Consider the following 27,174-nt stretch of genomic DNA (forward strand, 5'->3'; position numbering starts at 1 on the left):
TTTTTAATTTGAGAATTAGCTCAAGGTTTCATTCAAAGGAAAGATGGCATTCAATGTCTGAGGAACAAATGGATGGAAAGGTAGTGAACGAACGCCTGAGAGGAAGCAAAGCTGCATTTTTAACCTTTCCTGGCGCCGTGCGCCTGACTTCCAGGCCTTGCAGAGGAGCCAGGCCTCCACGCGTGAGCAGCAGATGGAACAGGCAGTAGTGAGACATTAGAAACATTTTTGAAAATGGTTCTGCAAGGCCAAGTGGCCTGCGGAGCAGTGATGGGGAGAGGGGATGCGGGCAAGCACCGCATCCTGACGTTGAGATTTCCCAGCAGGTGGCAATCACTACCAAATGATTCTGGTATTAAAACTGTGGGGCCAGGGAGGGGGCGGCTAGAGCATGAAGGAGGAGCAGCTGCTCCCTCTCCTGTCCTGTGTGGGCCTCTGGGTCCCGGCAGATATTTTCTGTGCTACACCCATTTGTTTAGGTCACATTTTAGGCCGATAGCTTCAGCGGATGCAACCTAGCCAAAGGCAGGACGTTCCATGAAAGCACACAGGATGCTATGCAGATGGGCACTGAAATCCTCATTACCTGCAGGACAAAATCCAAACTCCTCAGCATGACATTCGGGGTCTCCACAGTCCAGCCTTACACAACCGTTCCCCCCGGCCCCGCCATGCCGTTTCCTAGAAGCCACACTCCCTGAAGTAACGGTCAGGCCGTCCCCTACACACGCTTGCCCACCTGCTCCGCTCTCTCCACCTGAGCTGCCTGCTGTCCACCTGCCAAAACCCACCCAGGGTCTGCTGAGAGGCCACTTCCTGGGGCAGCGCCTCTCACCCCCTCACCGGCCCAAATTACTCTCTTCTGTGCCCCAGCAGCACTCAGTTATTTCTTCACTAGTGTCCCGGTGCACAAAATCCGTGCACATTAAAAGGGGATTAATTAGAGGAAATAATTTAATATTGCTATTTGCCCTTTCTCTAAAATAGAAGTGTCAGAGATGAAAGAAAATTAGTAAAATGTATATGAAAACCTTCCTCCTGTCAGAGTCTGGAGCACACCATGGGACCCAGAGTCAAGTCCCCACCCACCCACATTTGCCTCAAAATCACGTGAGATCCAGGCCCGGCCACCCACCCCGCCACTGGACTAGATCCAGACCCGGCCATTCCCACCCTTGTCAAGCCCCACCGGGCAGGGGACGTAGCCTCAGGTCCCCTGGCCTGGTGCCAGGACAGGGGGCGTGGCCTGAGGTCCCCTGTCAAGCCATGCTGGGTGGGGGGCATGGCCTGAGATCCCCTGTCAAGCCCTGCTGGGTGGGGGGCATGGCCTAAGGTCCCCCTCTAAGCCCCGCCAGGTGGGGGTGCGCAGCCTCAGGTCCCCCAGCCCAGTACCGAGAGGGGGCACAGCCTCAGGCCCCCTGTCAAGCCCCTCCAGCAGAGGAGGTGCAGCCTCAGGTCCCCCGTCAAGCCCCACTGGGCGGGGGGCACGGCCTGAGTTCCCCCAACCCAGTACTGGGGGTGCACCTTGAGGTCCCCTGTCAAGCCCCACTGGGGGTGCACCTGAGGTCCCCTGTCAAGCCCCGCCAGGCAGGAGGGTGCAGCCTCAGGTCCCCTGGCCCGGTGCTGGGGCGGGGGGCACAGCCTGAAGTCCCCTGTCAAGCCCCACCTGGTGGGGAGCATGGCCTGAGGTCCCCGGGCCTGGTGCTGGGGAAGGGGGAGCAGCCTGAGGTTCCCTAGCCCAGCACCAGGACGGGAAGCACACCTTGAGGTCCCCCATCAAGCCCTGCCGGGTGGGGGGCACGGCCTGAGGTCCCCTGTCAAGCCCTACGGGGGCAGGGAAGGGCATAGCCTCAGGTCCCTGCTGATTGCTCATTAAGGCTCCTTAAGGGAACTTGGCCTCAGCTGTGGGTGTAGCCATCTTTGTGACTGAGTGATGGTTAATTAGCATATTCCCTCTTTATTAGATAGGATTACATCTTTTAGGCCCAGCCTGGCTGGCATGGCTCAGTGGTTGAGCGGCAACCCATGAACCAGGAGGTCATGGTTCGATTTGGGTCAGGGCACAAGCCCGGGTTTCTGTCTCAATCCCCAGTAGGGGGCGTGCAGGAGGCAGCCAATGGATGATTCTGTCTCATCTTTGATGTTTCTCTCTCCTTCTTCCTTCCCCTCTCTGAAAGCAATAAAAACATATTAAAAAAAAAAAAAAACAACACAAACATATTTTGGGTCTAAATGTTGAACTTCCCTATTAGCCTGCCAGCCCTTTAAGGGAAGGCACTCAGCCGGACAAACACACAGAGGGGCACTGTGTCCTGTGCGGCCCCCACCGCGGCTGCCATGCCTTCCACGTGTGGCAGCTGCTCCTGCAAGTGTCCACACTGAGTGTGCATCCTCAGCGCCGCGCAGCCTCATGTCAGTCTGCCTGGGTTAGAGTCCTCCGTTCACCGTCACCAGTGCTGCCACCTTGGGTCTGTTGCTTCGATTAGTGGTGCCTCCGTGACCCCATTTGCAAACTGGGGTAACACTGGTCCTCGCTCACGGAATAACTGTGTGAGGCATGTAACATATGGTGTGAGGCGGGTTCCTGGCCTACAGGACAAGCTTAAATTCCATTGTTTTTATTATTTTTGCTGCTGTTGTTGTTTACTCTATATAGCAACACTGTAAGATAGGTGTGATCTTAACCTTTTCCCAGAGCTCCCAGCAGGAAAGGGGGGACCAGGACTCAATGCCAGGCCTGACTCCAGGGACAGTGGTCTGGATCTCGCTTGCCTGAAAATAACAGTTAGCACTGTTTCGCAAATAAAAGGACAATAAATTTTAGTAATGTTGTTGAATGTGTAACAAACGAATTAAAATAACTGGCTTACAACCTTACTTTGTGTTAGGGAATTAGAACCTGAAAAAACCTCTGAGATCATTGAATCTAAACTCTGTTCTTTACCAGTGAGGACACCCAGGCACATCCAGGCACGCAGGGAGTTTCCTGAACAGCTACTAACTGTGAAACGCTGATGGAAGCACCTGGTGGGGTGGGGGGAGCGGAAGGCATGATGCCTGCCTCAGAGAGGTTGTGGACCAACGGAAAACCTTCATGTCTCCTGACCCTGAGACGGGGCGTGGCATGGTGAACTTCTTAGTGACAGTCAGGACCCCAAATGTCCTGGCTTCCAGCTCCGTAAGCTCTCCATTTTATTATTGCTTTATAGGGTTACGGCAGAAAAGCAAGTCCATGTAACGTGGACATTTCTCAAGGAAAGGGTTTGCCTTTAACAAGCCTCGTATCCAGCCCTGGCCGGGATGGCTCAGCTGGCTGGAGCGTCGCCCTGTACACCGAAAGGTGGCCGCTCGATCCCCAGCCAGGGCACATACCCAGGTGCAGGCTTTCATCCCTGGCCAGGAGGAGTACAGGAGGCACCTGATCAATGTTTCTCTGTGTGTCTCTGTCTCTGTCTCTCTCTCTGTCTCTCTCTCTCATCAATGAAAAACATGTCCTTGGGTGAGGAGTAAATAAATAAATAAGTCTCTTATCCAAGGCTTGGCTCTGAGCGTGTCTTGAAGGAGGGACATGACACAGGATGAAATACACAATCTGCCATCTGCTCTCATAGAGCTTCAAATGCAAGGAAACTCCACATGGCCTCCAGGCCGGTGTGTGCAGCCTGAATCACTGAGACTGCCGTTTCCCACCGCCTTTCCATGCGTTCTCTCCTTCCTGTGGATTCCTGGTGAGGGAGTTCGTGTCCATTGCATGGGACCATGTGAAGATTAAGTAAATCAAACAGATAATGAAAAAAAGGCAGTTTAAGTAAATGAATAATAAATGGTGATTGGCTTAGGAATAGAGGACAGAAGCCATATTAATGCCTGTAGCTGAACTGGCAATGCCATGTGTCTGAGTACAGGCCTCATTCAGATCTTCAGTGATCTTCCCCCAGTAACATGTAAAGCTGGGCTCTCTGCTTGCTTAGTGCATGCTAGACTTAATCATGGTTATGAAACGGATGTGAAAGTACTATTCAACATATGCTGAGTGATACCAGCAAGAGGAGCCGAGAAGGGGCAACCTGAGGCCATCCCTCCACAGAAACATGAAAAGCTGAAATCAACCTTATCCCAACTCCATAAAGTAGTGCAAGGTTTACAGCAACCAAGGGCGCACGCAGCCAGTGTTCACAGTGTCACAGGTAGGAGGCCTTTGTGGTGTTAGCCTGGCCTCCCCTCCACCCCAGCTGTGGAGGTCTTAAACACAGCCACCTGCGTTCCCGGTGTGGGTGCCTGGATCTGGAGGGGGCCAGGAGGACCTCGCTCCCAAGGACAATAAAAGAAAAGTCAACCCAAAAGTCTGTATCTGGCAAAGCTAGCTTTCTTAAGAGATTCTCAGATAAACAGAAGCTGAGGGATGTGATTGCCAGGAGGACCTACTCTCTGAGAAATGCTCAAGGGCGTCCTTGAAGCCGGAGTGAAGACACCAGGCAGTGCTGCGGAGCCAGGTGAAGGGCGGAGAGCACTGAGACAGTGTCGCCCACGGGAAATGTGACGGCGAACATTACTGTATTTTTGGTTTGTAACTCCCTTTTCGTTTCCGCTCTGATTTGAAAGACAAATACATCTAACAATAATTGGAAATCTATGTTAACGGACATGCAATGTATAAAGATGTCGTCTATGACAACATCAAGAGAAAGGAACAGAGATATACAGGATCGAAATGTTTACACGCTGCTGACGTTAACTTGGTATTCATTCAAACTAGGTTAAGTTTAAGATACTAATTGTACTTCTCAAGGTAACACTAAGAAAATAACTGAAAATCACCATTAAGACAATAAGAAGGGCCCTAGTGGGTTAGGCTCAGTGGATAGAGCACCAGCCTGCGGGACTGAAGGGTCCCCTATTTGATTTCGGTGAAGGGCACATGCCTGGGTTGCAGGCTCGATCCCCAGAACGGGGCATGTAGGAGGCAGCCAATCAATGATTCTCTCTCATCATTGATGTTTCTATCTCTCTCTCCCTCTCCCTTTCTCTCTGAAATCAATAAAAAAGTATTTAAAAGAGAGAGAGAAAGAGAGAGAGAGAGAGAGAGAGAGAGAGAAATAAATTTCAAATAGAGATAATGAACCAGTAGCTCTTTCATTGTGTAGAGGAGTAACTTGCAAGAATACTGAAAAAGAGTTACATGCTTTATTATTTGACATAAAATATCAACGTTTATGAAGATAACTGTGGTAGGCAGAATGGGACATTCAGAGATGTCCATGCCCAATCACCAGAATCTATGACTACACCAGGTCACATAGCAAAGGGGAATTAAGGTTGCAGATGGAATGAAGGTTGCTCATCAACTGACCTAGAGATGGGAGAGTGTCCTGGATTATCCGATGAAGCCCAGGGTTATCACTAGGGTCCTGAGAAGCAGGGCAGAGGCAGAGAGAGATCTGAAGAAGATGCGAGGCTGCTGGCTTTGAAGATGGAGGAAGGGAACCCCAGCCAAGGAATGCAGGCAGTCGCTGGCAGCGGGGAAAGGACGGGAAACCGGCTGTCCCGGGACCTCCAGGAGTAGCAGAGCCCTGTTGAAACCTTGATTTTAATCCCCAGGGCCCATTTGGACTTCTCTTCGTAAGAGAATAGTTCTAACCTGTTTTTAAACACAAAGTATGCAGTAACCTGCTACAGGGGCAACAGGAAACCAAAGCAACACCATAAAACTTGAAATACGGCAACAAGTGGTTAGAGAATCGAAACTCAAAAAGCATTTAATTGTAGGCTCTGCCCAGGGAAGCTTGAAACGCCCTCAGCCTCATAGCTTATTTATAAAGGACAAGGCATAGAGGCTTTCCCCTGTTTGACGATCATCCTCTTTATGAAGCTGAAGGGAATTTCTTTAACTGTGAATAAGAATTTTTAAAACGCAGACTTTGATCAATCAAACTAAAGGTAAGAGTGAATGTTCTTTCTAATTTCTGCATAGAAAACCATTTCAGTACAGAGTATTTCTCCTATGGAGAGGTAATTATGAAAAATGAAGGCAAAATTGCAGAAAAGAATAACTATTAAAAAGATGTGTCAGACAAATAATTGATAAAAGGATGACCATTTACTATATTTTCTGACAGTGTGACATTGGTCAGCTTTTTAGATATCTGAATTTGCCTTTATTTTCTCATTCTAAATAAATATATAACTCTAACCCAATTTTACCTTTATAACTTTGTATTTCATCTCAAATTTGTATAAGCTTCGGGGTCCACAAAATCCAGATTCTCCCTGGACACCAGGCTGTCTGCGAAATTGCCACATAGACTGTCCCAACCTTTCCTTCCCACCATCAGCATCTCCATTTAATTTAAACACAAGGAAATGGAGACTTAGAACGCCCAGGTCTCCTGCCCAGGTTACTCCATGTTCTCCGAGACAGGGCCTGCATTTGAGCCAGTGTCTAACTCCAAGGCTCAAGCACTCTGTCACAGGGCACAGGTTCTCAAAGTGTGTTCCCTGAGCCAGTCACATCAGATTCCCTGCCAAGTCAGAACCCCTGGTTAAGAAGCCGTCCAGGCGATTCTGAGGAGCTACAGTTTGAGAACCACTACCATAAACTGTACTAACACCTCTATTCTGGAAGGCCAACAACAATGACACCAGCCTTCTTGATCACAGGCACCCCAGGCCCTCACAGGCTGGCATGACTGCCCCTAGTATTACAGCACCTGGGGCCACACAGACAGCGGCTCTCAGAAATTCCGCTCATTTGTCAGTGGCATTATACCTTCTGTTCGCTTGATGAGAGTAAGAATTGCACCAAGGAGCAATCTATCAGCATTTGTTGTTTAAGGATGGATGCTGTGTTCCCAATCTTTAACTGGAACCGTGTCATGGTGTAAAGCCAATGTGCGGGCTGTCTCCATCCTTTGCGAGACCGACTCCGGCAGTAAGGTGACATCTTGTGGACAAACGTGGGCATTTCAAGAAAGTAACAGGACCTGTGGAGTGGGCAATGTTTGGGGGGCTTTTTGCTTTATTTTTTCTCCAATCTGTCATAGACTAAAAATACTTTGTAAAAGACAACCAAGTTTTTGAAAAATAAAATTAAGCAAAGATGTCAAAAAAAAACACAAAATTCAACTGAGGAAATTTTAAAGATCTTTCTGGCTTCATTCAATGATTCGTGAATGGGGCAGCACCCAACCTAACAGAGAAAGCTCTGAGGAGCTGGGGAGCGAGCCAGCCAAAGTGTTCTCAGACAAGGACATCATTCAGATATTCTGATTGCAAAAATAATAGCACCAAGCCTATAGAATCTATAGCTCTAATTAGTCTTTTAAAAATTTTTATTGATTTCAGAGAGGAAGGGAGAGGGAGAGAGAGATAAAAACATCACTAACGGGAGAGAATCATTGATCGGCTGCCCTTGGCATGACCCACATTGGGGATCAATCCCGCAACCCGGATGTGTGCCCTGCCTGGAACCAAACCGTGGCCTCCTGGCTGGTACGTCCATGCTCAACCACTGAGCCACGCCAGCCGGACTCTAACTAGTCTTTATGAAATGCTATTAGTACAGATATTTCACCTGTCTTCATAAGTATTATTGAAAATATTTATCTTCTATGAATACCTACCACTTGAAAAATCTTTTATGTTTTTCTCCACTGCCAACTTCTGTATGTCAAAGCTTGCTTATTTATCACATAAATCGATTGTCATAATAATGTTACATCTTTGTAAATTTGTCAGTGTAAATATGTGTGTGTGTTTAAGGAATGTTCAACAAATATGTGCCTTGTCTTCCTCAGGGAGATTTAAATGTGTAGCAGCATCAGAAATCACCACAAGCTGTGTTCTGAGGCTTAAAATGGTGTTTGATTAATTTTTCAGATGCCAAGACTTTGAGCCAAATTATTCTGATTCTGATGCTAGAGTTTGAAGAACAATAATAAGCCACCACCTTCCTTTTTATATACAGTTGAAAGTTCCGATTTAATTCCAAGAGGGCCCCATCTGCTGTTTCCTTCTCTTTTGGTGTTGTCTTTGAAGCACTTAAATCTCTCTTTGGGAAAAAAGACCCCACTTAATGTCACTTGAAATACACTTTTAACCCACCCTCTCTCTTTTTTTAACTTCTCACTGGTCCTACCTCGAGAATGAGGCTACAGCATCCATCCCATGGAGACCAATGGCGTGCTTGCTGTCACACACAGGGCTAAGCTTAAGAGGTGAGCATGAGACACATTTGAGAACAAACACTGAGAACATTTAAAAACTTGAAGGCAAGTATTTGTATTTCACTTTCAATGGATTCACCAAACCTGATGCCTGATTACCCTGGATGGTTACTGGAACACCACACTCCATTTCTGCCCAATCTCAGCATGCAGGAGAAACACTGATTTTTCAACCAAAGACCTTGAATGCATATATGCACAACCCATGGACACAGACAATAGGGTGCTGAAGGCCTGGGGCGGGGGGCAGGGCAGGCTGGAGGGGGTCAATAGGGGGGAAAGGGGACACATGTAGTACTTTCAACAATAAATAATTATTTAAAAAGAAACACTGATTTTTGTCAATATGCTCATCAGTGAATCTGCTGGTCATTCCAGCCCTGCCTTGAGCGTGAGAGGGAATGGCCAGGAGATCCTCCTCCAGTCTGACAAACCTTCAAGTCCCAGACACAGGCAAGTCAGACATAGCTTACAGTTTCAGTCATAACAACATTCTCCTCTCTCTGACTGACAACATCTAAAATGACCTGTTAAATACGGAAAACTGTAATGAAAACAGTCATGCCCTGGCCAGTTTTGCTCAGTGGCTATAGCACTGGCCCACGGACTGAAGGGTGCCAGGTTTGATTCTGGTCAAGGGCACGTACAGGCTCCATCCCAGGCCCTGGTCGGGCTCGTGCAGGAGGCAAGCAATCAATGTGTCTCTTACATCAATGTTTCTCTCTGTCTCTCTCTCTCTCTCTCAAAAATCCCTTCCTCTCTCTCTAAAATATCCTCAGGTGAGACTTAACAACAACAACAAAAAGTCACTAACTAGGGTTCTTGCGGTGTGGACTGTGTCATGATTGAGGAGATGCAATACCTCGGGCAGACTTCTCCAGTGAACAGTGTTTTATGGATGACCTACAATGCACCAACCTGTCAATTCGTTTCGGCCAAAAGTAAGCCAGACTCATTGCTTTGGTGCTTACAGAAGGTTGGCTTCTTCAACTTTTTTTCTAGCCACTTCTTATGGTATCATTTAAACATGACCCATGATAAATACTTATATGAGTCATTTAATAACAAATAATGTTGAATGACCTTAAACTATTGATGAATTTAACTATATATATATATATATACATATATATATATATACATATATATATATATATATATATATATATATATATATATATATATTATTGATTTCAGAGAGGAAGGGAGAGAGAAACGTCAATGATGAGAATCATTGATTGGCTGCCTCCTGCACGCCCCCTACTGGGGGGTATTGAGCCCGCAACCCGGGCATGTGCCCTTGGCCAGAATCAAACCTGGAACCCTTTAGTCAGCAGGCCGAGGCTCTATCCACTGAGCCAAACCGGCTGGGGCTTTAACTTTTTTAACCACTAGTCAGTGATGGAGATGAGGTATGAAAGGGTCACAGAGGCCACTGGGCAAATGCCTAGGTTCTCAAAACATATAACATTTTCTAAATATTTAAAAAAATGGAATTATAAAGTCTTCTCTCACAACTCCTCCTTATAAAAAAATTCAAAATAATGTAGATATTCCCTTGTCCAAGAGGTGGAGCTTAATCTCCATCCCACCTCTTAAGCATGAACTAGAACTAGAGTCTTGTTTCCAAATAATAGACAAAGGGGGAAACGGTGATTTTGCAGTGGAGACCTGGAAAACACCAGCGTGCACAGTGACGAAGGCGCATGTCATCTGTGGTGTCTGGGATGTGATATATTCCCTGATATGATGTGATGAGAAGGGCACTTAATCTCTGTGGTCTTCATTCCAAATGCTGACAACTCCAGTCTAATCTTGAGAAAAACAGCAGACAAACCCAGGTTGGGGACCACTCTGTAGGGCCCCAGGCTGCCCCTCCTCAAGACTGTCAAGATGATGAGAGAAAAGGACTGAGTCCCCGACCAGAGGAGATGAGGGGGCCATGATAATGAGATGCAATGTGGTTCCTTTTACTGAATCCTGAAACATGAAGAAGACACGAAAAATCGGGTGAAAGCTACATGAAGTCTGAAATTAAATTAATAGTAATGTACGCACTGATGCTAACTTTCCAGTTTGACAAATGGTGTGTAAGATTTTAGTGATGGGGAAACCACCTGAGGGGCACATATGGGAAATCTATGCTATCTTTGCAACTGAAATTATTCGAAGATAAAAAGCTTATTTTGAAAAGTCTGTTCTTTCAGAAGTTGAATCAATAATTGAGAAATGGCAAGATAACACAAGTCACATCAAATTAGCTGTTCATAATTAATGTAAGGAAAAAAGGCTGAAAATTTGAATGCATGGCCAGATTGGTAAAAAAAAAAAAAAGTAGTATTTTTAATTCTCAGCACAATTAAAAGGAATGATACCTCTCATCATTTCATTACAGTATTCAGCTCTTTTTCTTGCCATTTTACCCTCAGCCATTACTTTTTTTTTTAAGTGTCCCTCCAGCCCCGCCGCATGACTCAGTGGTTGAGCCACGTTATGGTTCCAGTCGCAGTCAGGGCACAGGCTGCAGGCTGGATCCCCAGTGTGGAACTTGCAGGAGGCAGCTGACCAATATTTCTCTCTCATCATTGATGTCTCTCTCTCACACTAGCTCTCTCTCTCCCTTCTTCTCTGAAATACATTTTAAAAAATATATTTTTTAAAAAGTGTTCCTCTGTTTTCCATTCCCTATTTTTCTTAACTGCCTCAGTGAAGCAGGAAGCTGTCACCAGGACTATTTCCACTCTCCTGTAGCCCTTTGGCTTGCCCGTCCTTATTCTATCTTCTTTCAATAATAGCACCCAAACAGTTCAGGAGAATCACCTCACCCCACTGAGCAGCGTCAGTACAACTGTCAGTCAAGTTTGGAGCCTCCCGTGTCCAAGGCAGGACACAGGGCCACACTTAGGACGAGCCTCCCTAGAATCTACAAGCAGAACAGAGGGCCAAGGCATGTGCCACGCGGTGATTCCAGTGCCTGGGCTCTAAGGGTCTGCTACCGACACCTCTCCAATCCCCCAATTCTGTTTCCCAGTCTGGTTCTCCAACCTCCCATCACTAGTGCGTTCTCTGAGCTCCAGAACGGTCTCTGCCCGTGGCCTCTTACAGAGCCGGTGACTGAATAAGCGACTGAACTTCACTTCAAAATAACTCAGGAACAGAGGGAAGAGGGTAAAGATAGAGAAAGCATGTCAATGATTACTAAATCTGGGTGGTGAAGACTAGGCATTCTTTACACTATACCAGCCTTGGGCAAACTACGGCCCGCGGAGCCGAAAGAGCAGAGGGTTCTCTTGCTCTCCCCTCCGCTCCTTTACTTTGAATTTATATTAGTTCACACAAACACTCCATCCATGCTTTTGTTCCGGCCCTCCGGTCCAGTTTAAGAACCCATTGTGGCCCTCGAGTCAAAAAGTTTGCCCACCCCTGCACTATACAAGTCCTCTACTTTAGTACGTTTGGAGTTTTCTATATAATTTAAAAATATGGTAAGAAGGTGTCTAGCTTTATTTTTTTGCACATATCTGTCCAATTTTTCCAACACCATTTATATCCATAAAAAGAAATCAAGATTGTTTACATTAAAATAAAAAAGAGTAAAGTAAGCCAGATGATTTCCAATCTATAATAATAAAAGCATAATATGCTAATTAGACTGGACAGCCAAATGACCTTCTGGACATCCTTCCAAACAACCTTCCGGACGAAGCTGGGGCTGCGAGGGTCGAGGCTGCCACTGCAGCTGCGAGGACTGAGCCCCTTGCACGAATTTCATGCATCGGGCCTCTAGTATTTTATAAAGTTTTTAAATTTTTCTCTATTTTCCAGATAGAGGTACAGGAGGGATTTAAAACAGGACTGGACATCAGCTGTTTAATGCCTCACTCTTGAAACTGAGGATAAACAAGGAACACCAGACAATTCAGGAACACTTCTGACATGAAATAAAAACAAAATTAATAAGAAAAAAATGCCTTGGAGACAATAGAGGACATAAAAGAGAACTAAAGAAAAACAATTTATATCTTCAGAGAAATGTGAAAAGATAATGGACCCTATAGCAAAAGATAATCAGCACTCTTGAAAGTTATAACCATAATTGTCAACATAAAAATTCAATGAAATTGTTTAAAATTGAGAAAACTCTCAGAAAAGACTGAAGTTTATCAATCAGATAGAAAATAGGAAATCAGACTACAAGGGAAATGGAGCTCTAATAGGTTTAACATGCATTTGAGAAATAAAGAAAAAAATTTAAAAATTTCCCCTAGCCCAGCTGGTGTGACTAGTTGAGACCTGCACGGCTAGGTTCAGGCTCTGAAGGAGGGGCCAATGCACAAATGAAAATGCTATACAATAAATATGAACTTAGAAGGCACTGGGGGGCCAGGTGGAGACCTCTTTCCGGAAGAGGCACCCTGAGTTCTGGCCTGGTCCACCTTTTACTTACTTGAATACAAATTTGCCCTTTAGCAATGTATACAGGCAGATCAAAGGTAAAGTTTGGTAAACAATGTAAGGATTATCACATCAGGAAATTGCCTTGAGCCATTTCGCCCACAGCAGGGCAGTTTTATGCTCATTTTCAGCCCTGCTGACTATCCAAGTCCATTGGCCTTCCAATGTTTCTTTTTGCATGTTTATGCTAATTCAGGGGTGGGCAAACTTTTTGACTCGAGGGCCACAATGGGTTCTTAAACTGGACCGGAGGGCCGGAACAAAAGCATGTATGGAGTGTTTGTGTGAACTAATATAAATTCAAAGTAAAGGAGGGGAGGGGAGAGCAAGAGAACCGGATAGAACAGCCGGATCCAGCCCGCGGGCCGTAGTTTGCCCACGGCTGTAGCTAACTGCTGTTTGCTTTAGCCTCAGACAGTGGCTGAGTGGTTGAGCTTCAAACCAGAGGTCATGGTTTGATTCCTGGTCAGGGCACATGCCTGGGTTGCGGGCTCCATCCCCAGTGTGGTGTGCAGGAGGCAGCCGATAAACAATTCTCTCATCACTGATGTTTCTCTCTCTCCCTCTCCCTCCTCTTTGAAATCAATCATATATAAAGCTTCCCCTATAGGATGTGTATCCTTAGGTTGAAAAGATTCACTGATTAACAGCAAGAAAGGAGACAGGGAACTGCAAGACATTATCATGCCATTTTATAGTTCTAGGTCTAAAAGGCTCTTAAAGATTTCCAGGGAGCATAGACGTGGGCTAAAAACTATAGAGAACACAAACAAAATGGCATTTGTTTTCACAATAACTTGGAAAGTAAAAGACAATGGAGTTAATTTCTGAAAAATTCTATACCCAGTTAACTGTCAAGTGTGAGCCTATTTGTTATATTAGCAGAGATTCAGAAATTTTATTTTCTACTATTTTTCCCCCTAGGACCATAAGCTCCAGCAAGAGAAACAAGAAACAATGGCTTTCTAACAAAAAAGGTTAGAATGTGATATAGCAGGCTTAGAAAGCAATGGTTAGTTTGAAGCAGAAGAGCTAATGTTTCCAAGATGAGGTCTCTGAGGAAAATGACTTGATGGAATAAAACGTGAAGAAGCATTTGAAATTATTAAAGCTATGGTAATTACAAGACAATAGCACAGAAAACAACAAAAGGCTTCCAATAAAGACCATGGACTGTACAAGAGAAGAAATGTAATCACAGTTCAGGACTTGGCTCAGCAGACAATATTTAGAAAGTCGTAGTATAAATGCTAACGAACCAACTAGGAAGTTAACAGAGGTAGCCAAGAAGTTCTTATGAAATAATTAACTCTTCCTACCACACGAGAAGGTAAGAGAACATGGACACAAGGGCTTGCAGCGCGGAGCCACGGTGGACTGTGCCTGAACATTTTCACCTCCCTTTGGACGTGACGTGGAAGAGCAGGAGGATGCAGACCTTCATCGGATGGAGGTCTTCCAATGTTCCTTTTTGCATTTTTATGCTAACTGCTGTTTGCTTTAGCCTCAGGCAGTGACCCAGGCCCTCATTCAGCTAGCTGGAGAGGTGGTCACAGCCACAGGCATGTCTCTGAAGTCGGACCACCCCAGGCCAAACAGTGGCTCTTCCTCAGGATCGGGAGCTTGGAGAGTGGGGACTCCGAGAAGCAGGCCAAGGCCTTGAGATGCCGCAGCGCGTCCAAAGCCAGCCACTGTCGGAGGACGACTAGGTGTCCCCAGCACTGGGCTGCACCCCACAGCCTCGACTTCGCCAGTCAGGATGGGAAGTTGTATTTCAGCTCCAGGTCCAGAAAAGCAGCAAAATCAGACCAGTGACCCCAAGGCTGACCTCAGGACCAGCTGCATTGAATAATGACCCCCTGCCCTTGTGCTACCAGTGGTCAGCAAGCTCATTAGTCAACAGAGCCAAATACCAACAGTACAACGATTGAAATTTCTTTTGAGAGCCAAATTTTTTAAACTTAAACTTCTTCTAACGCCACTTCTTCAAAATAGACTCACCCAGGCCGTGGTATTCTGTGGAAGAGCCACATTCAAGGGGCCAAAGAGCTGCATGTGGCTCGCGAGCCGGTTTGCCGACCACGGTGCTAGCCAATCAGTGAGTGGAGACCACAACCCTGAAAGGACACACCTGGAAAACTGCTGAATATTCTACTGAGCTCTTTGCCTGGAACCTCCCTAAAATCTCCGCCCCTAAAACCCTTAGGACGAGGACCTGCGGCACTCTTCCTCCGGGGAGCATACCCATGCCTTTCTCTGCCCCAAGCAGGTCAGACCATTAGTTCCCTCACTCCCAAGCTCCAAGGGCCCTTCCTTCACCTCTGTAAGTTGTTTCCTAAACCCATTTCTTCCAGGAATTACTTTTTATACCTCTGTGATTAACCAAATAAACATTCTCTTATAAAAATAAAAAAGGAGAAAGTCAATAATGTAAATTGTTATTATCAACAAACAGCAGTATGGTCATATAATTTGGAACATAAGATAAAAATGGCCAAGTAATATCATCTCTAGGTGGCAAAACTGGGAAATATGACAAAGGCTTAGGTGCATACTAAATTTGTTTTTACACCATGATAATTTTTTAAGTAAATGCAAAAAAAAAGTTTAATTTTTGCTCATCTCTTCTTAGTATATATCCAGGCATATTTGCCAAAAGAAGTAAACTATTCCCACAATTTACATATACCTCATTTTCTCTGCAGTGAAACATGATTTAAATATCCATCCTTTTAATAAACTACATTTCTATTAGAACCTGAATAGTGAAATTCACAGATTTTTAAAGAAAGCTTTACAATAGCTCCTATTTTCTGAGTACTTAGCCTGTTTTTAGAAATTGTTTGAAGCACTTTAAATTTGTAATTTTTATCACTTAATCTTCAAAATAACCCTATGAAGTTGGTCCTATTATTACACAATTTCATACATGAGAAAACTGGGTTCAGTTTTATGCCCCAAGTCAAGTTAAATCTAGATCTGGAGTGCAAACACTCTGATGCCATAGCTCTCAGTACATTTTCCTTAATCACCCAAAGGATACAATTGATGAGTTTTGATTTTCAGGTTTCATTTTTTTCTTTCTTTTTTATTTTACTAGAGGCTCGGTGCACAGATTCATGCACCGGTGGGGTCCCTCGGCCTGGGCTGCGGGGATCGGGCTGAAACTGGCAGTTCCCAAGGGGTCCCGGATTGTGAGAGGGCACAGGCCAGGCTGAGGGACCCCACCTGTGCACCAGACCTCTATTATGCATGAGATCTTCAGTTAATCTCTTCCTGCCCTCTCCCCCCTTCCCTCTGAGAGTCATCAGTCTGTTCCAGGTTTCCATACCTGTGCATTGAGCGTCTTCCCCCTGGTGGTCAGTGTGCGTCATAGCCACCGGTCGAACTGTCACTTAGGATTTTATATATATAGATTGGTTTCAGGGGACGAGGAGATAGAAACATCAATAATGAATCATTGATTGGCTGCCTCCTGCATGCCCCCTACTGGGTGGGGATCAAGCCCAAAACCCGGTCATGTGCCCTGACCAGTGTCAAACCCGGGATGGCACTCTTATCCACTGAGCCAAACTGGCTAGGGCTCTTTTTTTTTTTCTTTGTTAAGAAAACTGCACATTGACAAGGTGGACATAAGAAAAACTATAAGCTACAAAATTAAAGAGCAGCATTAATGAGATGATGGGTGTGATGTCAGGTGTCAGCCCACTGTAACTCCACAGCACAATGACCACATATTACATTTGAAGGGCACCAATTAAGTAAAAATGGCCCGACTGGAAGATTCAATTAGACCCCAAAAATCTGCTTTGAAAAACCACTCTGTATATCAAGGGATTATTGCTTTGGTACTCTTTGCATTAAGGTGTCATGAAAGGATTAAATAGAAACATGTGAAGTCATTTGTTCATTTATTCATTAATATGTCAAATTCAGTTTTCTATACACTATGGTGTTTATTCCATTTTCTGTACTATTAGACATACATATTTAAAAAAATATTTAACTTATTTTTATGAAGAAATTAAATATTTTCTGGGGGGAAAATCATTTTATTTATTGTTCTCTAGCAACAAACCTGAAACAAGTCTCATCCAACTCAACTCATTTAAATACCTTTGCTCCATGGCAATTTGTTTAAAGATCTAGTTTAGTTTACACAATTCTATTCTACATAACACTGTTTTACCCTGTTACATAGTATATAATTAAAGAACATTTTTGTAATTAACATGTTTCTTTTGATATCATACAGAACAAGTTTTTCCCATATCCCGCAAGCACTCAAATATATTAAAAAGGTATCCTTCTTAAAAGGCACACACATTTACAGGTTCAAATCTTTATTGTTTTAAAATTCTACATGTCTTTTACAATACAATATTTTGTTATTTAAATGACCTCTAAACGGTTAATGTACAATGAATATGTTTTTTTCTGAAACTGAACCATGAATTATAATTTCATCAATATAATTATTCTTAACAGAATAATAAAGAAGTTGGGAAGGTTTCCGTGCTGCATTTAAAGTGTCAATAGCACAGACTCTTCCCTTTAGAACCCAGGCGACCGATCTGTTGAAAGTGCTTTTAAAGACTGATAATTATGGCTGATCTTAAAAATCAATCAATCAAATTGAGTTCCTTTTTGTTTTGAAACATCAAAGGGCATTAAAAAAATAAATGAAACAATTTGCTTTAGTAATCTACAGAGGCAAACTCAAAATTATGATTATCTGCATGCAATAACACTCCTCTTTCTTTAAATAGATTTGAAGAATTTATACATTTTATAAAGAATGTGTTCAGAGTGCAAGTTTTTGATACTGATTTCACAAAAGGACAAATGCTGGTAATAACAACTAACATTTACTATCTAAGTTCAAGCTAATGTATATGTAACAGGCAATTAATATGGCTAATCATAAGCCACAATGCACAGGGTATGCCCTTTGAGAAATTAACTAGTTTGGTCCGCATTTCGTTTGGATAAAAACAAAACCAAAACCAAAACCATTTTAATTCAGCCAAATGTCTTATTAAGTTTATTGTTCTAAAGGGTATGTAGCCAGTTAAAAAGTAAGTGATGTACACCAATGAAGCATACTGTCACGCTGACTTTTGTATAAAAAGATGGCTTGCTGTTTTTGGAGTGATGAATGAACACTGTAGGATAAATCAGGAAAGTGTCACAGAATGTATTAATTTCTTCCAAGTTATACTTTCTTATTCCACGACACAGCTTTCACTCTGTAAAACTTTGTTCCCAAAGGAACTTTAAATCTGTTTTGTGCCTAAGAAGAAAAGAAACCAAATTACACAGGTACCATCATATCATACTACTCAATGCTAGAGTATTGGGGGGAGGGGAAGAGAGGGGCTCTTCGTCAAACGACACAAGATCTTCCCCTCACCAGGTGAAAATATATTGAGCCACTAATACTGATGGAAGAATATAGTACAAAGTGAGCCGTAAGTCCTTATTTTAAAGTATCAAAGAAACTTCAATACTACACAGTTTAAGTTCTATAAGTGTTTTGGAGCAAAGGGGCCCAAAATTACAGAGTTAGGAAATATTCTCACTAGATTTCACTAACTGTATTGTACTGGCATTGCTAACATAACAGTCAGGTGCATTTTTAGCCATCTTTCTTCAATGGGAGTAGAGTATGAAAATAAATAAGCAAATATCAACTCTATTTATAAATAGATTCGCTTCTAATCAGCAGTTAGGTTCCCATTAAACGTCTCACTCAAGAGAGCAAAAAGACCAAGACAGCACTATTCAAGATTTCTATATAAAGTATTATAAGAATCCTATAGAATAAAGAGGTAATATGCAAATTAACACTCACACCCTCACAAGATGGCTGCCTATGACCAGGCCGGCAGGGGGGTTAGTGAGGGACAACCAAACAACTGAACAAGCAGGCTGCATGGGGCCACCAGGCCGGCAGGGGGGTTAGTGAAGGACGACCAAAGGACCGAACAGCAGGCTACATGGGGTGACCAGGACAGGGGGGAGGGGGGGTCGTTAACAGGTGACCAGGCCAACAGGGGGGGCAGCTGGGGGCGACCTGGCTGGCAGTGGGGGGCAGTTAGGGGTGACCAGGCAGGCAGGCAGGGGAGCGATTAGGAGCCAGCAGTCCAGGATTGTGAGAGGGTGCAGGCTGGGCTGAGGCGACCCCCCCCCCCCATGCACGAATTTCGTGCACCAGGCCTCTAGTTTTCTACATAATTCCTAAGTTTATAACATATATTTTTTACCTTTTTGGCTTGACAGTATTCCTTTTCCATTACTTTTCCAAGAACCCAGGGTCTTCTAGATACACCTGAAGCTATTAAATCAAGAGATTAGTTTCTTTTTCAAAGTACAGTTATAATTATCATGAAATGTAATTGTCAGAATCAAAACAGACTAATGCAAGATTGCTGAAATCACGAAAATGTGTAACAATTTCCAAAACAACACTGAATTCAGTCTACTTTTCAACCAGAAATTTTGATTTTATTTACTCATTAAATATAGGCAGTAAGTCAAATCACAGAACTAACAAAGTTAAAGATATACAAATAATCGAAGTATAAATTATAAACAAATCTAGAAATTCTCTAAATTAGCTCAACAGTGCCATCTACTGAAAGTGCTAAGATGACCTTTTCCATTCTGAAAATAGGCAAAGTTATGCAGACAAAACTTATTTTCTAGATTCTAAGAAAAGCCCTGCTTTTTGAGAGGCACTGCTTTTAGCACCAATGCTCAGGGGCAGAAACCGCACCTTTCTCCTGTCTGTACCCACAGTGCATGGAAGGGGTGAACACAGTCAGTGCACAATAAATAACTGACAAGTCTTCAAGGGTAGAGCTTGAGCACAGGGGAGGTGGAAAATGTGGGAGGAGACGGAATGAAAAGGCTTGGCCTCACAGAGCCCAAGTGTGACAAACTAATACTCATTCTCTTTAAATTCATCAGAAAGTCTCATAAAAAGTTGATTCCAAAAGTTCTTTGGCCAATAAATTATTGTTTAGATAAGCCTTTGAGATTCCCAAGAGAAGCCAAAATTAATTTGTATGCCATAAATGTAAATAAATAAATAAATAAAAGATATCCTGAAAAACCATCAGAAATGTACATTCATAGCGACTATCACATAATAGAAAGAGAAGCCCTTGGACCACAGGATGTGGAAAATACTATAAATGCTGTAATATAGCATTTCAGATAATTCATTGTTTATGAAAAGACTCACTCTAAAATGAAATGTTTATGTTTTATGTATGAGGACTAAAAAGTCCCCACTGTCTCAGGCATACAAACACTCTGCTAGTCCACATATCCCTAGGACAGTGGCACAGAGGTACTATATCCTCTGCTCTTTAATCCTCACCCCACCCCCCAAAAAAAGAGGTGGGGGAGGGTGTAAGGAGGATGTGGAGTACCATTGTAAATTAAGACTGTTGCCCTAGCCAGTTTGGCTCAGTGGATAAAATGTCAGCCTGTGGACTGAAGGGTCCCAGGTTCAATTCTGGTCAAGGGCATATGCCCAGGTTGCAGGCTTGATCCCTAGTAGGTGGCATGTAGGAGGCAGCCAATCAATGATTCTCTCTCATCATTGATGTTTCTATGTCTTTCTCCCTCTCCCTTCCTCTCTAAAATCAATAAAAAATATATTTTAAAAAAAGACTGTTAAATTATTTTCTGCAGACTTGAGTGCCTTAAAAATGATATTTGTGCACTGTGAATCTGAGTATACAGTCAGTGTTTACAAAATTAAAAACTGAATTCCCTTCCTATCCTTAGGATATGCACATTGAAAATATTTAAAGATAAAGAAGAACCATGATATAACTTTGCCTCATATGGTTCTGGAAACAAAAAATGTGCACACAAAACACTGTATATATTTTTGTGTTTGTACATTTAGACATACACATATAGAAATAATAGAAATGGGACCAAATGTTAATAGAAGGTGAATATGAGTAAAGATATATGGTGGGGTGTTTGTTTGTTTTTTTGCACTATACTTATTATGCTATTTTATGATAAATTTAAATTTTTTTCAAATGAAAAGCTTAAACAAATAAAAAACAAAAAAACTACAAAAAAAATCACAGAAGAAAATATCAAACTCATTGTTTCCAAGGTACAAAGCCCACTCATTTCTCATGGTTACATGAAAAATGCACGTATTTATGGACATTCTATATAACCCACCACCAACAGCCACAAGAGTGATTGTGATGTTGGCCTACTTCAGAAATCGGTATTTGATCAGGTCATCATTCCAAATAGAAACAGCAATCTAAGTACACATACATTCTTGTTTTTCTATTTAGGTGAAGTATCCCGGGCTATCATCCTGTTTTTTGTAATTCTTCCAAGTAATAGAAAAAATGGAAAAGTAATAGGGCATAAAGGGAGGATCCCTTCCCTGATCACTTTGCCTAGCACTCTATATATCTTTGTGTATCCACTTCAGCCTAATTATATGCTCTCCCTCTGGGGCCAGCTGGGGATGAAGATGAGAAGAGACCCCGCTTGCCTGAGTCTCCAGCTTGTTGAATGATTACCTTACCACTGTTCCATGAGCCTAACGCTGAAAAACTTTCCTTCTAAACGGTGAATACTTTTCTCCACAGGCTTTTCAAATACAAAAATCATGGCCCACTAATGAGTGCATGAAACAATCAGTTAAAACCATAGGCAGAACTACTGCAGAATGTGAACTCTTTGTCCTAACACAATTGCATCTAAAATTTTATATTCATTAACTCTAGGGGGGCAGAAAAAAATGCAAATATAAACAAATGAGAGAACAGGAATAGCTATGAAGAGGAATGCAGCCAAGCAGCAGGCTGACATACAGAAACACAGACAATGGTTTTCACAAATCAAACAAAAGCCTGTCTTAAGGACTGGGAACAGGAGGAGCTAGACCTGAGGACAAGTACCACCCATCATTAAAAAATCAGTGTGAGAGGGAGTGGAGTAGGATACATGTATATTCTTTTCCCTCCCTAAATGGATTGATAACTAGATTGGACTGGCAAGAAAAGTGCTTCTTAATATTGATCAGTATAGTGATAGCAGGTCACTGGAAAAATAATTCCCTACCCAATTATCAGCTTTCTCTTATTTTGAGGAAGGAAAATATGTACTAGATAAAAGGTGGGGGGAGGGGGAGAGGGATAGACAGGACACAAAACAGCTTGTGGCAGCAACGAGCTATTTATTTTGAGCCTGATTTTGGGCTAGACTATTTAGTATAGAAATTATTTTAGAAGATTTATACCTGACTGTTGAAAATAGTTCAGTACATCAGACTCAGAAATCACTAGTCCATAGATGCATCTCATAATTACTAAAGCCTTCAGCAAAATTGCAAATTATTTAAATGTGGTAGATAATTTTTAAAAATAATAGATAATAGACATTATAATTTAGTATATTTTAAAACTTATTTTTGCCTTTAAAAATGTTTAAGAATTGACATTTTAATAAAAAATAAAGTAGAAACACGAGATGATAAAAAAAGACAGAAAAGACATTTTATAATTTGTCAAAAGGGTAATGTTATTAACAAGCATGTAAGCTTAAATAGATTGTACTTATGTAAGAATTATGACAACATAATTCTGCTACTTCTAGGGTATGAAATACCTGGCCCACTTGCAATAACTACGTTGATTTAGAATTGTCAGTAGAATCCGGGAAATTAACCTGGATACTGCAGATTTTATAAACAAACAGATTCTGACATATTTAGACAGGAAATAAAAATCTGTAATATATTCTCTCCATTCCAGGTTTTATTATTTTAGTTATGGATGTGACACTTACCACCCTCACCTGGTTTGAGATCCAGGGCAGGCAAAGACTCTGAATGCAGAAAATATAAAGTTGGACTAACAGTAAATAATACATAATTGTCGTGGCGCTCGTCTAGGATAATGAGTACCAAATCTCCCACCTGAAAACTAAATAAAGGAATGTCATTATCGACCTGAAAAATTACTATCGCCCTATCCTGAAAACTTTAAGTATATATTCTGCAATATTCAACTATATATGAAAATACCACAAATGCAATATAATTTTCACATTTACTATGTTATATATATATATATATATATATATATATCTCCTATATACTAAAAGCCTAATATGCTAAGTGTCCAGTCGTCCGTTCAACCAATCAAAGCATAATATGCTAATGAATGTTAAGGCCGCTCAACTGCTCGCTATGATGTGCACTGACCACCAAGGGGAAACACTCCAACCGGTAGGTTAGCTTGCTGCTGGGGTCCGGCCGATTGGGACTGAGCAAGACAGGCTGGATATGCCCTGCAGCCCTCCCGCGGTCCCTCCCCAGCTGGCCAACCTCCCACATCCCTCCCCGGCCCCGACTGTGCACTGGTGGGATCCCTTGGCCTGGGCTGCACCCTCTCACAATCTGACACCCCTTGGGGGATGTCAGAGAGCCGGTTTCAGCCCGAAGGCGGAACAACCAGTCGCTATGATGTGCACTGATCACAGGGGGAGCGCCGCTCAGCCAGAAGCCAGGCTCACAGCTGGCAAACGCAGCGGCGGTGGCGGGAGCAGGGAGCGGGTCCAAGTCGGCAGTCAGACATTCCCCGAGGGCTTCCGAACTGCAAGAGGGTGCAGGCCAGGCTGAGAGAACCCCACCCCTGAGTGCACGAATTTCATGCGAGGGGCTTGGCCCTTGCGGCCCCAGCAGGCCCTCACAGCTCCTGCTGGTCATCCAAAAGGACGTCCAGAAGGTCATTCAGCTGTTCGGTCTAATTAGCATATTAGCTCTTTATTATTTAGTATTAGAGGCCCGGTGAATGAAAATTCATGCACTAGAGGAGGGGGATCCCTCAGCCCTACCTGCCCCCTCTCACAGTCCGGGAGCCCTCAGGGGCGGGAGGCGACCCAGTGATCAGGGGAAGGCGATGCCCCCATCAAACCTCTGCTGCTGTCACTGCCAGCAGCACAAGCCTCGGGAGGCCCTGAGCAGCTGGGCAGCCACCATCCGAGGCTTGCCTGCACCTCGGGCTGGCCCTGGGCAGCTGGGGGTTGAGGGGACTGGGTGCCGCCATCTTGTGGCTAGGGGTGCCGCCATCTTTGAGGGCATGGCAGTCAATTAGCATATTCCCCTCTTGATTAGATAGGGCATGTGTATATACCTACCTAATAAAAGAGTAATATCCAAATTGACCATCACTCCAACACACAAAGATGGCTGCCCCCATGTGGACACAAGATGGCCACCACAAGATGGCCAGCAGGGGAGGGCAGTTGGGGGCAATCAAGCGGGCAGGGGAAGGCAGTTAGGGGTGACCAGGCCAGCAGAGGAGGGAAGTTGGGGGCAATCGGGCCTGCAGGGAAGGGCAGTTGGGGGGGACCAGGCCTGCAGGGGAGGGCAGTTAAGGATGACCAGGCCTGCAGGGAAGGGCAGTTGGGGGTGACCAGGCCTGCAGGGGAGCGAAGTTCAGGGCAATCAGGCTGGCAGGGGAGCAGTTAGGCATCAATCAGGCTGGCAGGGGAGTGGTTAGGGGGTGATCAGGCTGGCAGGCAGAAGCGGTTAGAGGCTATCAGGAAGGCAGGCAGGGATCGGGCCTATACGGGCAGTCGGACATCCCTCGAGGGGTCCCAGATTGGAGAGGGTGCAGACTGGGCTGAGGGACACACACCCCCGTGCACGAATTTCGGGTAATATATATATATTACCCTATCCAGCACCTAATTGGAGTGCTGGTCATATATATAAGATGTCCAAAGAATGATGCCAGTGACTGTCAGAAACCAAAAGTTTTAAAAAATAAATATTGTAATATTATCTAGAGAAGTCCACTACAGTTCATCTAGTCATAGGAAGAAGGTATTCTTCCCAACCTTTCATTTTACAACAAGAAACACAAATTCAGAGGGAGCAACAGTTATAGTCTCGGTTGCAAGAACACTGTATACTATGCTCCATTTCTAAGTATAGTGCTCTTCAATTTGAAAAAGCCAACTGAGCTAGTGACTTGTTGTTAATTAGATTTAAACAATGGAAATTACTAATTTCAGGTGAAGGGAGCAAGAAAACAAAGTAATGGTACCACTTGTCAACATGCTGTAAGTGGTGTCTGTTTCTTCAGAGTCTTTTTTAGAAATGTTCAAAGTATCAAGAGCCATTCAGAATTATTCTCAGATTCCTTAGTTGTCAAAATAATTTAATTTAGTGGTTCCTATACCTAATAAACCATCAAAATCACAGAGGAAGCTTTTAAATATATTTTATTGATTTTTTACAGAGAGAAAAGGAGAGGGATAGAGAGCAAGAAACATCGACGAGAGAAAAACAATTGATCAGCTGCCTCCTGCACACTCCCCACTGGGTATGTGCCCGCAACCAAGGTACATGCCCTTGAACAGAGTCGAACCTGGGACCCTTGAGTCCGCAGGCCGACGCTCTATCCACTGAGCCAAACCAGTCAGGGCAAAATCACAGAGGAAGCTTTTAAATGACAATAGTCACTTATTCATTAGTTATTTACCGTGCAAATATCTGTTGCCTACCTAACAAGATATGAAGGTAGTGCTTTGGCTAAACACCAGAAGATAAGTTGTAAAAGGTAGATAGGTGAGGCCCTGGGCAGTTTGGCGCCATGGTTAGAGTGTTGGCCCACGGACCAAAGAGCCCCAGGTGCAATTCCCAGTCAAGGGCATATACCTCAGCTGCAGTTCAATCCCTAGCAATCCCTGGATCAGTTGGGCGGGTCACAAGCAGGAGGCAACCAATTAATGTGTGTCTCTCTCCTCTCTCTCTTCCCCTTCCCCCTCCTTCCACTCTCTCTAAATATCCTCACAACTGGGGTGAGGATATTTTTAAAAAAACAGGGCACTCTGAGGAAGTGTTTTCTTTCTTTTTTTTAAAGTTCATCTCTCTCTGCTGGAAGGTATAGTCAGATACCACCCTTTCAAATCACTGAGAAAAGGTAATTAAAGCTCTAATAGGAGACATTCCTAATTCAATAATAATGTTACAAGAAATAATCATTTATAAAAAACCTTATTTTAAAATGATATACACTGAGTGGCCAGATTATTATGATCTCTGAATGCATAATAATGTGGCCACTCAGTGTATATCCTATATAATAATCCTATATAATAAAAGGCTAATATGCAAATTGTGCCCTCAACCAGGAGTTTGACCAGCAGGCAGGCCAGCCAACCACCCATGTCCCCTCCCCCTGGCCAGGCTGAGCCCCACCCATGCACGAATTCATGCACTGGGCCTCTACAATATATCTACACTAATAAAAGAGAAATATGCAAATTGACTGTCACTTTGTGACGCCCACCAGCCAATCAGGAGTGGGTATGCAAATTAACACAACAAATATGGCGACGGCCCCACCCCCCAGGCACTCTGGGCAGCATGCATGCAGGCGTGGAGCAGCCGGGCGGGGCGGGACACCTGCTATGAGGGAGAGGGTGGTGGGCAGAGGGAGCTACAGGAGCAGCACTCTGGCTGGAGCCAAGACTGAAGGCTCCGGCCGGAACAAAGATGGAAGGCAGCAGCCAGAGCAAAGGCCTTGGTCCCAGGTGCAGGAGGAAAACCGGTGCCGGCAGCCAGGGGAAGGAAGGCCTATTGCATGAATCTTCGTGCAATGGGCCTCTAGAGTGTGTGTATACACACACACACACACACACACACACACACACACTCATACATCACACTCATACATACATACACACACTGAGTGGCCAGATTATTATGAGTTCAGAGATCATAATAATCTGGCCACTCAGTGTATATTTTTATTGATTTCAGAGAGGAAGGGAGAGGGAGAGAGAGAGAGAGAGAGAGAGAGATAGAAACATCAATCATGAGAGAGAACCATTGATCAGCTGCCTCCTGCATGTCCCACACTGGGGATCAAGCCCACAGCCCAGGCATGTGTGCCCTGACTGAGAATCGAACCTGTGACCTCTTGGTTCATAGGTTGATACTCAACCACTGAGCCATGCCAGCTGCGTGAAAAACCATGCTTTTTAATAAAATTTTTTCACCACCAATACAATTCAAAATTATTCAGTTCAGTAAAATTTTTGGCACAGAAAAAAAACCCCACAAAATATAAATAAAATACTTACTCTCTAATAGCTATCTTTTCAGAATGCCTTGAGGATACTGAAGACATGCTCTGAGACATCTAAAAACAACAACAAAGAAATAAACAGTTCATAAAGCTCATACAATTAAAGCATGACAGTTATTAGGTCCTATTGCAAAAATTTTGTTCAATGTTATACACACTGTCTCTGTCCCAGCTTTTAAGAGTCAAAGTTTATATGGTTCATAATAACGTAATTCTTTTCCTTCAACAATTACTTTCAGTGGACAAATTTACCTATATTTTTATTTTTTATTATTTTCTGAATCCAATTTGGCTGGATTAAAAACAATATAGAATTACATCTTTTCTTAAAAATATAT

General features: G+C 43.5%; 1 protein-coding gene across 3 annotated transcripts in view; it reads right to left on the bottom strand.

Moving 5' to 3' along the window:
* Positions 1 to 16,571: 16,571 nt before the first annotated feature.
* RB1CC1 (RB1 inducible coiled-coil 1) overlaps positions 16,572 to 27,174 on the bottom strand; it is a 75,863-nt gene continuing 65,260 nt past the window's right edge. For 2 of the 3 annotated variants that reach the window (XM_080646350.1, XM_080646352.1), the window contains 4 exons: positions 26,832 to 26,890; positions 22,521 to 22,657; positions 18,944 to 19,014; positions 16,572 to 17,970 (listed from right to left, as the gene is read on the bottom strand). In XM_080646350.1, coding sequence (XP_080502476.1) covers positions 17,893 to 17,970; positions 18,944 to 19,014; positions 22,521 to 22,657; positions 26,832 to 26,890 — 345 coding nt within the window. In that variant the 3' untranslated portion in view covers positions 16,572 to 17,892. The remainder of the gene's footprint in view (positions 17,971 to 18,943; positions 19,015 to 22,520; positions 22,658 to 26,831; positions 26,891 to 27,174) is intronic. The other variant, XM_080646351.1, reaches the window with a different exon arrangement.

This window comes from Plecotus auritus, assembly GCF_963455305.1.
Source record: "Plecotus auritus genome assembly, chromosome: 11".
Lineage (NCBI taxonomy): Eukaryota > Metazoa > Chordata > Mammalia > Chiroptera > Vespertilionidae > Plecotus > Plecotus auritus.